Source organism: Lepidochelys olivacea, assembly GCF_965140295.1.
Source record: "Lepidochelys olivacea isolate rLepOli2 genome assembly, chromosome: 7".
NCBI classification, from domain to species: Eukaryota; Metazoa; Chordata; order Testudines; family Cheloniidae; genus Lepidochelys; species Lepidochelys olivacea.
Genome location: NC_140417.1, coordinates 109,423,866 through 109,435,949, shown reverse-complemented (window position 1 = coordinate 109,435,949; position 12,084 = coordinate 109,423,866). Strand labels below are relative to the sequence as shown.

The 12,084-nt window shown below is 42.3% G+C and overlaps 1 protein-coding gene across 1 annotated transcript in view; it reads left to right on the top strand.

Annotated features, from left to right (window-relative positions):
* Positions 1–12,084, top strand: part of GRK5 (G protein-coupled receptor kinase 5) — a 223,437-nt gene that overhangs the window by 186,337 nt on the left and 25,016 nt on the right. Inside the window, exons 9-11 of the mRNA XM_084633433.1 lie at positions 795–985; positions 9,805–9,842; positions 11,484–11,573. Of these exons, the coding sequence (XP_084489559.1) occupies positions 795–985; positions 9,805–9,842; positions 11,484–11,573 (319 nt within the window). The remainder of the gene's footprint in view (positions 1–794; positions 986–9,804; positions 9,843–11,483; positions 11,574–12,084) is intronic.

Genomic DNA, 12,084 nt, shown 5'->3' with positions numbered 1-12,084 from the left:
CAAACTCCCTCCCAGATCCTACACCTCAAACCTCCTCCTGCACCCCAACCCCCTGCCCCAGGCTCAGCCCGGAGCTCCCTCCCATACTCCGAACCCCTCGGCTCCAGCCCAGAGCCCACACCCCCTCCTGCACCTCAACCCCCTGCCCCAGCCCGGTGAAAGTGAGTGAGGCTGGGGGAGAGTCAGCGACAGAGGGTGGGAGGATGGGGTGAGCCGGGGCAGAGCCTCGGAGAAGGGGTGGGGCAAGGGTGTGACCTCGGGGAGGGGGCGGGGCAAGGGTGTTTGGGTTTGTGCGATTAGACAGTCAGCAACCCTACCGTCCTGTGACTGAGGGTATGTCTACATAGATTTTGGAGCAAGCGGGAGCAAGCCTCCCAGCATGGATTGACAGACTCAGGCCAGCAGGGCTCTTGCTCTAAAAATAGTAGTAGAGGCAGTGTTTTGCAGTTGTGACTAAGGCTCTGAAACGTAAGGAAGGGAGTGGGCCTCAGAGCCTGAGCTCCAGCCGGAGCTGCAACTGCAAAGTACGGCCTACGCAGCTATTTTTAAAGCACCAGCTTGAGGCCCCAGAGGATTCAAAATATCAGTCCATCATATTCTAATTGCTGGGGGGTTTAATGTGGTTTTGTAAAACAAGCTTGATGGTGCAAGAAGGCTTCTATCTTCTCCGCACTTTGCTTTGTTTACAACACACTGTTGTCAAATTTTGGCACTTTTACTGTACAAAAGTTAGCAATGACTTCAACACAACTTATGACAGAACTGCAAGTGCTATTTTACAACTATCTTTCTAGGTTAACTTAGCCTATGCCTATGAAACAAAGGATGCACTGTGTTTAGTTCTGACCATAATGAATGGGGGTGACTTGAAGTTCCACATCTACAACATGGGCAACCCAGGCTTTGAGGAGGAGAGAGCTTTGTTTTATGCAGCAGAGATTCTTTGTGGCTTGGAAGATCTGCATAGAGAAAACACGGTATACAGGTAAGCTTTCCTCAGTGTCTTGGGATAGTCATCAGGTGAAGCTTGAATTGTAGGGCCTATTTCAGTGCAATACCTCCTACATGCTTATGCAGTGTCTCGGATTTCTCAGGGCTTTGGAGGAATACAATAAGACACAATAATAATGGAAGGAAGCAGTAGCTTTACAGAATACATTCTGTATAGATGATATAGAACATACTATATAGAACTCACTAAAGCTTCCAAAATCCTGTCTCAACTTGCATGTATAAAACCTAGACAGATTCTGTAGGAGTTATTTCTCCTAAACTACTTCTTAGTCAGTATTATACAGAGATTATCCTGGGACATGAAACTTCCGTTTTTACTAGTTAGATTGTGGTAGTGACTGTAATGTGCTACGTACTTCCCAAACAGAAAAGAAGACAGAAGGGTACAGATTAAAAATACAAAGGTAAAGGATGGTGGAAAGGGATGTAACATGCAAGCAAAATGATGAGAGTGATTATGCACACATAGTTTGTTAACTACATGGTTGAGTTTTGTTGTTGTTTTTTAAATTAACACACTGGGTGTAATTCTCCTATCATGAATGCTGGTGTAACTCAGGAGTGACTCTAATAAAGTCAAAAGGAGTTGTGGATAGGGGGATTATCCCTCTTCCTTCCGTCAAGGTAGCCAAATATGTTTTTTTTCTTAACGACCAGAGACGTTTAAACGTGGTGAGAGATGAGAATCTGCATATTTCCCTCCCATCACACTGTCTTCAGAAACACCACAGGTGTACTGAGAATATGCAGCACCATGAGATAATTACAGACCAAATTCCCCTCCCCACCCAACCTTCCCCTCTTCGGCCCCTTCAGAACGACACATTAGGCATTCTCTGTGGGTTTCTCATTCACTTGCTTTCTCTTTCTTTCTTTCCCTCAAGAAGCAACATTGTTGTTGGAAATGGACAGGTCAGTCAGCAGGGAGACCTATAAGCAGGGAAAAGAAAAGAATAATGACATTAGAAAGCATGTGGTCCTCCAGTAGGTGAGGGATTTATTCCTCTTCCTTCCAGTAGGGTGAATAAAACAATAGGTGTCTGAATGAAAGGACACTGATTTGAGCTTCAGAGAAGTCATGCAAGTGAGGCATGCTATAGACCATGTCATAACCTTGATCCAGGTCTGCAGCGTCAAGCTGAATGGATGTCGAATGTGCAGCTAGTAGGCAAAAAAAGACCCCAAGCCTGAAAAACTCAGCATGCGGTTCTTGATGAGGGTTAAACACTCTTTTATGGCACATCGGGTGCAGAGCAGGAGGACAGATAATGTGTCTGAGCTCTCCACCTCCATATTGGCTGAACATCTCATTGCACCAGGACACCATGTACAAATGCTTTTGCAGAAGAGGTCAGGGATTTCTTGCTGAATCAGCAGGCTGGATGCAGAGTCAATTTCCATGGATGCCAGGAATATTTTTTTTCAAATGGCGCTCTAATATACTTTAAAATAATATGTAATGTTTGTTTTCCTGAGCCTGGCTTGTGAAATCATTATTACTGGCATTCTATACTGCAGAGGTCCTGTGTATTGATAAGGTACCATCCAAGGGGCATTACTTCCAGGAAGATAATGTGTTTTGACATGAGACCACAATTTAAATCATGAATGTGGCCATACAGCGTCTGGTGCTATCTTTATTGTGAGGAATAGGATAAGGAATGAAGCATTTATTGCAATTTTATACCAGTTCTGGCTGTGATCTTGCTAACTCTCACAGGGAGTGTCAGGGAGTATTTTGGGAGAGGAAACTTCTGAGAGGAGTGACGGTGATGGGTGACATTACATTCCTGCCCATGACACTGTTCCAGCACTATTTTGGAAGTTTCAGCAATGGCCCATTATTTGTAATTCTATTAAGTGCTTTGGGTCTTACGAACGGCACTATAGGGCAATAAATGTAGTAACTAAAATGCCACAGCTTGAGCCAAGTGAATAATTCATAACAACACACTTTTTCATCACATTTCACTTCTTACTCTATTTGCAAAATGTTTGCAAGTAGTTGACAAAAATTCCAAAATGTATTCATTTTTAGATAGCTCTGAAACCAATACCATCAGAGGAGAATGTGTCCAGTTTGGAATATTTACAATTAAATATACAATTCAGAGTTCACTTCCTGTTACTAGTCAAACATTTGAGCTTAAATTTCACTTTTCAACCATGTTTGTAATAGTAGAGCTCAACTGTTCCTGGAAAGCAAGCATGCTGCGGACCCAGCTGAATTATTAATTATTATTTATGTTACAGTAGTGCCTGGAGTTTCCCATCTACTGTATATCCGGGCCGCATTGTTTTAGGCACTGTAGAAATATATAGTTAGGCCTTGTACAGCTTTAACTACCCCAGTACAACCTCCCTACTGTGGATGCAGTTATATCAGTATAAGAGTGCTTATACCTGTACAGCTTATTCCACTATGGGAAGGGGAATAATCTTATATCAGTATGATACCTATGCCTGTCTAAGTGGAGAAAGTGACTAGGGGAGAGGCTGTTCTAGATTTGATTCTGACAAATAGGGAGGAACTGGTTAAGAGTTTGAAGGTGAGAGGCAGCTTGGGTGAAAGTGATCACGAAATGATAGAGTTCATGCTTCGAAGGAACGGTAGGAGGGAAAACAGCAGATTAAAGACAATGGACTTCAAGGGACCAAACTGTAGCAAACTCAGAGAATTGGTAGGTAAGATCCTGTGGGAAGCAAGTCTAAGGGAAAAGAGAGTTTATAAGAGCTGGCAGTTCTTTGAAGACACATTATTAAGTATACAAGAGCAAACTATTCCAGTGCATGGGAAAAATAAGAAGTATGGGGAGAGACCATCCTGGCTTAGCCAGGCTTTCTTCAACGACCTGAAACTGAAAAAGGAGTCATATAAAAAGTGGTAAATAAGTAAAATTATGAAGGATGAATATAAAAAAACCCCAACACAAGCATGTAAGGACAAAATCAGAAAGTCCAAGGTACCAAATGAGATTAAGCTAGCTAGGTACATAAAGGGTAACAAGAAAACATTTTACAAATATATTAGAAGCAAGAGAAAGACCAATGACAGGATAGGCCCATTAGTCAATGGGGAGGGGAAAACAATAACAGAAAATGCAGCAATGGCCAAAGTGTTAAATGTAATTTTTGTTTCAGTTTTCACCAAAATGGTTAGCAGGGGTCCGATGACTAACATAATGAACATCAGTGTAAATGGGGTAGGATCTGAGGCTAAAATAGGGAAAGAACTAGTTAAGAATTACTTAGACAAGTTAGATGTATTCAAGTTGGTAGGGCCTGACAAAATACATCCTAGAATACTTAAGGAACTGGCTGAAGAGATCTCTGAGCCATTAGCAATTATCTTTGAGAACTCATGGCGGAGGTCATGACAGGTTCCCCTGGGGTGCCACCTGGAACTGGGGTATCACTGAGCCCTCTTGACCCACCAGCTTGGGCTCCTTTTCATACTGTCCTGCTGTGACAAGTGCAAAGCCCTCCAAGCTTGCACATTCACCAGCATTCACATGGGTAGGAACACACCCAGCTGTACTTATATGCAGGCTCTCTAACCATCCGCCTCCCAGCCTAGGACCCCAGTCCAGCAGTATCATCCTGCCCTGGTCAAATCTGGCCAGTATATGGGTTTAACACCCGGTCTGCCTCTCCCTCAGTGTGAAGAGGACCATGCACATTTGTGGTAACCAAGCTTAGATTTTCTCCAGACATCTTAGCCAAACACAGACTGGTTTGGATTAAGACATCAAATAAGTTTATTAACTACAAAAAGATAGATTATGAGTGATTAGAGTGATAGCAAAGAGATCAAAGCAGATTAACTAGCAAATAAACAACACATGCAAACTAAACTTAATATACTATATAGATCGGATATGAATAGCAAATCTTCACCATAAGTGATTATACAAGCAAGTTGCAGACTCTTAAGGAGCAAGGTGCACTGGCTTATAGCTTGTCATCCCCAGGTGTTCCATTCACAGGCTAAAAATCCCTTTAGACTGGGGCCAGCACTTCCCCCAATTCAGCCTTTGTTCCTAAAGTGTTTCCAGGAGTCTCTTTGGGTGGGGAGTCAGTGAAGAACCATGATGATGTCTCTCCCCTGCCTTAAATAGATTTTGTATATGGCGGGACTCCTTTGTTTCAAAGCTTGGTTCCCACACCAGTCAGTGGAAAAACACTGATATCCCAAGATGGAGTCCAGCACCAGGTAACCTGGTCACATGTCCCTGTAGTGTCGCAGTAGCCATAACTCGGAGGCTGTCTGTAAGGTCCTTAGGAAGGCTCCCGGGTAGGAGATAAGCTTATTCTAAGGCCTATTGTTTTCTCCTAATGGCTCATTAACCTGAATGGGCCCTTCTCACCAGCCATCTATACTGAGAGCCTTTTGCCTAGTGGGCATTCTCCAGGTATAAACACATTTGTAATATAGATACATAGTCAATATCCCCAAATTCAGGTACAAAAATGATACATGCATACAAATAGGATAATCATATTCAGTAAATCATAACCTTTACAGTGACACCTCACATGACTTATCTTGCATAAAATACATCATAATTATGCCATAATCATATCATCATAATAATATCTCTATGAAGAATATGGAGTGCAGTGTCACAGAGGGGAGATGTCCCAGCGGACTGGAAAAGGGCAAATATAGCACCTATCTATAAAAAGGGGAAAAGAACAACCCAGAGAATTATAGACCAATCAGCTTAACTTCTGTACCCAGAAAGATAATGGAGCAAATAATTAAGCAATTAATTTGTAGGGACCTAGAAGATAAGGTGATAAATAATAGTCAGCATGGATTTGTCAAGAGCTAATCATGCCAAACCAAACTAATACCCTTCTTTGACTGGGTAACAAGCCTCGTGGATGGGGGAGAAGCAGCCGATGTGATATATCTCAAGTTTAATAAGGCTTTTAATACTGTCTCACATGACTTTTTCATAAATAAACAACGGAAACAGTCTAGACAAACCTATTATAAGGTGAGTGCACAACTGGTTGGAAAACCATATTCAGAGAGTAGTTATCAATGGTTCACAGTCAAGCTGGAAGGGCATATTGAGTGTAGTCTGCAGAGATCTGTCCTGGGTCCATTTCTATTCAATATCTCCAAAAATGATTTGGATAATGGCATAAGAGAGTACACTTATAAAGTTTGCACATGATACCAGGCTTGGAGGAGTTGCAAGTGCTTTGGAGAACAGCATTAGAATTCAAAATGATCTTGACAAAATGGAGAAATGATCTGAAATAAATAGGATAAAATTCAATAAAGAGACATGCAAAGCACTACACTTAGGAAGGAATAATCAATTGCACAAATACAAAATGGGAAATGACTGCCTACAGAGGAGTACTGCAGAAAAGGATCTGGGGGTTATAATTGATCACAAACTAAATATGAGTCAACAATGTAATACTGTTGCAAAAAAAGCAAACATCATTCTGGGAGGTATTAGTAGAGGTGTTGTAAGCAAGACACGAAGTAGGTCTTCCTCTTTACTGAGCACTGATAAGGCCCCAACTGGAATACGGTGTCTGGTTCTGGGCACCACACTTAGAAAAGATGTGGACAAACTGGAGAAAGTCTAGAGGAGAGCAACATGAAGGTCTAGAAAACATGACCTATGAGGAAATATTGAAAAACTTGGGTTTCTTTAGTCTGGAGAAGAGAAGGCTGAGGGGGGACAAAACAGTCTTCAGGTACGTAAAAGGTTGTTGTAAGGAGGAGGGTAATAAGTTGTTGTTCTTAACCACTGAGGATAGGACAAGGAGCAATGGGCTTAAATTGCAGCAAGGGAGATTTAAGTTAGACATTAGGAAAAACTTCCTAACTGTCAGGGTAGTTAAGCACTGGAACAAATAACCTAGGGAGCTTGTGGAATCTCCATCATTGGAGGTTTTTAAGAACAGGTTAGACAAACGCCTGTCAGGGCTGGTCTACTCTAGATAATACATAGTCCTGCCATGAGTGCAGAGGACTGGACTAGATGACCTATCGAGGTCCCTTCCAGTTCTACATTTCTATGATTCTATAACTGCATTCACAGTAGGGCTTTTATTAGTATAACTATTTCGGTAAAAAAATGACACCACTCTAAAAATTCATAGTTATACCATTAAAATATTCATGTGTAGACCATGCATAAGAGACAGTCTCTGCCCTGGAGGTGCTTACAGTCTAAAAGACAAATACAGGCCGGGAGAACAGAAGTATTTTTCCTCTATTTTACAGATAGGGCACCGGGGCACCGAAAGATGACATGCCTTGTCATACATGGAGCTAGTGACAGAGCTGGGACTTGAATCACTGTCTCCTGAGACCCAGCCCAGAGTGTAAATCACAAGACCATCTTTGCTCCTATTCAAATCAAAATTAATTTCTGAATTCACCTGAACATGCAGGAATTTTTTTTTCCTACCTCACTTGGCTGATCCTGCAGCATGAAATGTGACGGATTGCTGACAGGATTGAAAATGAAAGTAAAGGATGGAATCTAGGCTCCTCAAGGAAATGGCTCCTAAGAGTTTAAAATTAGATTGAAAAAAGTATGTGGGGAATGACTTTTATTACATGGCTCCAACACGGAGAGCCTTTGGTTAACATTGAGAGAGAAGCACACAGTAGTATGTAAAATAAAGTCATACATTCTCCACAGCATTCTTCTCCCCTTCACATATTTGAGTACTGTTTGTTTGAAAAGTAGGCTCGGTACCACTGGGCACTCAGCAAAGTTTCTCTTGTGAGGTCAAGAGGGTTTTTAACTGGCAAAGGGCAAAAAAGAATGTTTGTGGCACCATGTGTTTCTGCTTAAAATAATAAACGAGAGCAAGATAGGTTTTGCAAATGTGCCCTCGGCACTGTCAGATTATAAAATACCCCTATCCAATGATTGCAGAACTCCAGTTATTCCAATAGCCCAGTTTGAAATATCAGGGAGCACTCCTGCATGGACTCTGTACGGTGTGTGGGCCTTCTGCAATGCAGACTTCTCTCCTTCTAACACCCACTGCCCACACACGCACACACACACCCATCTGCGCATGCACACACAATTTGAAAAGAAATCTTTCTTAATGGGGAATCTAATATATTCATAAATCCAGGTGGGGCCTTTAAAAAACAGTGATCCAAATTCTACCTGAATTTACACCCTGTTCAACCCCATTACTTTAACACAGTTATAGGGGGAAGAACTTGGTCTATTGCGAGCAATATGATGCCTGTTCCCAAACCTGTATTCCCCAGATAGTCCCAGTCTCCCTCACCTTCAGGATCTTCATCTAATCTCAGTCTTCCTGCCCTCCACTGCTCCCCGTCCCAGGCTTCTTGCCCAACCAGTCCCCTCCCAGTCACATCCGCATTGCTCCCAAACCCAGTCTCTGCACATACGCCCAGACTCCTTGTCCCAATTTACTTCCTTCTTCTCCATTCAAGTCCATCCTATGTGCCCTCTGCATTTGACTCTGGCTTTTCCTTCTTTATGCCTGGGTGTCAGCAGGGAGGGAGAGCACTGGAAACATAGGAGACAGTGTCCCTGCTCTCATTTCTAGAGCCTGGCATGACAGCAGCCCACAGCCGCTGGAAGCAGCATTGCAGGAGAAATTCTGCTCAGCCCCAGCAGCCCTGGAATGAGTCTGGCCAGCATATAGGAGCTGTGAGGGGATGGAGCATGCTCAGTGCAGATGGAATCCTCTAAGAGAGGGGTTCTCAAACTTTTTCTTTCTGAGACCCCCCCAACATGCTATAAAAACTCCATGGACTAGCTGTGCCATAACAACTGTTTTTCTGCCTATAAAAGCCAGGGCCGTCGTTCGAGGGTAGCAGTTGCCTGGGATCCCACACCACAGAGAGTTTTGCTCTGGCTTCAGCTTCAGTCCTGGGTGGTGGGACTTTAGGCTGCAGTCCCACATGGCGGAACTTCAGCTTTCTGCCCTGGCCCTAGCGAGTTGAATGCCAGCCGTGCTTGGCAGACTCCCTGAAACCTGCTTGTGGCCCCCCCATGAGGTCCCGGACTCCTGGTTGAGAACCACTGCTCTAAGAATGAGATGACAAATTCTATCAAATCTCTACTGCATTTGTGTGAACCAAGGTTTTTCAAAGGCTTATATCTTTGGGCATTTTATAACAGGAATAGCAAAAGACACATCCCTGACACCAAGGCAGCCTCTTTGTCGACTTTCAAGCCCTTACTCCCAACCATGGAGGTACTAGAGCTTCTCAATGACATGGTTGTAAAAAGATTTTTACCATGGGCAAAACAACATATTTTCCCTTGTTCTGAACCATTTTTGCTGAAACTTTCCAAAACAAAAACAAAAACAAAAACAAAAAAAACAGGCTGAGGCAGACACCAGGCTAGGAAAGTTTCAGCCTGAATGGTTATAACTGACCAAATTTATAAGCAACTGAAAATGGGATTTTATGATGGGAACTGTCAGGCAACCTTAACTACAGGCGGGGTAGCTACTATCTCGGCCTATAACATGTGCCAGGCCAACTATCAGAAGGCAGTTTGAATCCATTAAAAAGCAAATTATGAAGTGAAGTCTTTCCTTGGGGAAACGATTTAACTGCAGTTCAGAAAAAGACATATATGGACTCAGTCTTGCTGTGCAATAAATAGTGGAGTCTCATATTGGTTTTACAAGTTCTTTACTGTTTCAGTTGACTCCCAACTGGTTTATCGCCAGCAGGATATGTACTTATACCCTGCACTGGGCTTGTGAACCACTCTCACGCAAATAACTGCTATCTTTCATTTTCAGAGATTTGAAGCCAGAAAATATCCTGCTAGATGATTATGGTAAGTCTCAGAGGTTTAGAGATATTTTTTTCACAGGAGAGTAGCTTAAGTTAGTTTTAGGACACATTGTAATAAGGCAAATAATGCTCTCAAGTGAATAAGAGGCTCATCAGATACTAATGCTTGTGTCTTGGGATGCATAAAGTGATAAACTTTACACAAAAACTGCTACACAGCTGAGGAAACTAGGCTGCATGGCAGAGTATGTTCCTTTGGACAATGGCTTTCCTAGCAATGGGTCTGCCTTTTCCAGTGTCTTCCCTACATTACTTCCACAATGGGAAGGAAGTTGTGAAATCTATGCCCCCAACTCCCTTCTCAGAGGTACTTTACCCCCTGTTTGTCAGCTGTCATTTTATTCAAACCAGTGAACCCATTGCTAGCTGCAGCCTGCCATGATCAAGTCTCATGCTTCAGTGCATAAACTAATCACTGCTATGGTCAGGAAGGAAATTTCCCCCATTTACAGCGGTGCAGAATTGGTCAAAGGGCAGGTATATCTTTCTTTGAGGCAGGAAGTCTATGGGAAATCCTGTGTTCCTATGACTTTGACCATGCCAGTGCCAGGTTTCCTGGTGCAGGACATGAGTGACTACCATCACGTATATGATGTGCTTCCATTTGAACTGTGGCTTTCAAGCCTATGCAGCCTTCAGACCATTACTAAATCATTAGGCCATTTATAATTTAGTGAACTATCAAATTGCTACCTACTTGGTCCTCTGATACCACAGAAATGGGATTGCGGTAGGAACCTTAATGGACTAAATAGATTAAGTTACCCAAGTTATCTCAGTCTTGACTCTCCCACCTTTCTAAAGGAATGATACACTATAGACTAGGGATCTGTAAAGTTACTGGACATTTTAATGAAAACACTGCTGTAAAATGCAGTGTACTTGAGCTGATTTCTATGTTAAATATACTCCATAGTTGTTGAGTGGTTTCCTTTCTGAGATAATTTGATTTAAGTTAAAAATATGGTCGGGGGATGGGGGAGGCGGGCAAATATAATTTCAAAATCTGTTCCTTTACTCACATGCTCCCCAATCTTTGACTTTCCAAAATCTGGATATAAGTAGTAATGACCTCCAGGTTTTCAGGGCTCTTAAATAGTATTTCTCAAGGAACAGACTCTTATGTGGCAAACAAGACCTGAAAGTGGAGCTTTAGTTATAGATTCAGGACCAAATTTAGTTACTTTTACAAGGTAAATTATCATACAGTGATAAAAGTTAGAGATTGAAAAGACCAATTAGGTCAACCTGTCCATCCCCTTAGGTCAATGCAAGATATTTCCTGACAATGTACCTACCATTGTTTTTATTCCAGTCCAGTTTTAGATACGTCAAGCACTGAAGACTAGTCCACAGTGTAACACACCTCACTGTTTGGATTTTTTCACTGCCATTCAGCCTAAACCTTCCCTTTTTTAATTTCACTGCATTGCTCTTAGGCAAAACCCTGAGTGTCACCCAAAATCATTTCTCCCGCCCTGACTGTAGTTTTTCAAAGTCAGTGCTAGTGACATTTTTCTTCTCACAGCATTCAGATGAATTTCAAAAGTGGTCCATTGAGTGTAACTTTTGTGGTTTTAGCCACTGGAGGACTGCACTTTAATATTTGCTTTTTCCCCCTTAGGCCATATTAGAATATCTGACCTGGGTCTAGCTGTTAAAATCCCAGAGGGTGACTCAATCCGTGGAAGGGTAGGAACAGTAGGGTATATGGGTAAGTACCTCAGTAGCTCATTTTATTGATAGTTTACTCTGCTTTTGTGACTTTGGAGCTCCGCCTGGAGTGCTGATTAACTAAATCTATAGGAAACTGTTCTACAAGACCAGAGCATCAAACCAGTAGAGATGTCTGTGAGTTTTCCAGTATTTTTAAGGGGCTATATTAAGGGATGGCTGTTTTTTCTTCTTCTGGCTTGATTCCAATTTCCTGGTGATTGCCAAAGGGGTTTCAAATTTTGCAATGGTCTTCAAATGAGCGTGGTATTAATTCTCTCCTGCTTTAGAATATAAAACAAGTCAGCATTCAGTTAGCATGTTACAAATGCAGAGCTCTTCAACATAAAGAGAGAATGTGTGAGTGGGCTAAATTGAACCTTGCAGTCAGTAGAGTTATACTAGCATTAACTACAGTGTGTGTGTGTGTGCTAATGTGTACTAGAGGGGGGAGAACTGTATGTGTGTGTATTAGAGTGTGAGGGGACATCTACCCTGCAAGTGAAGGTGTG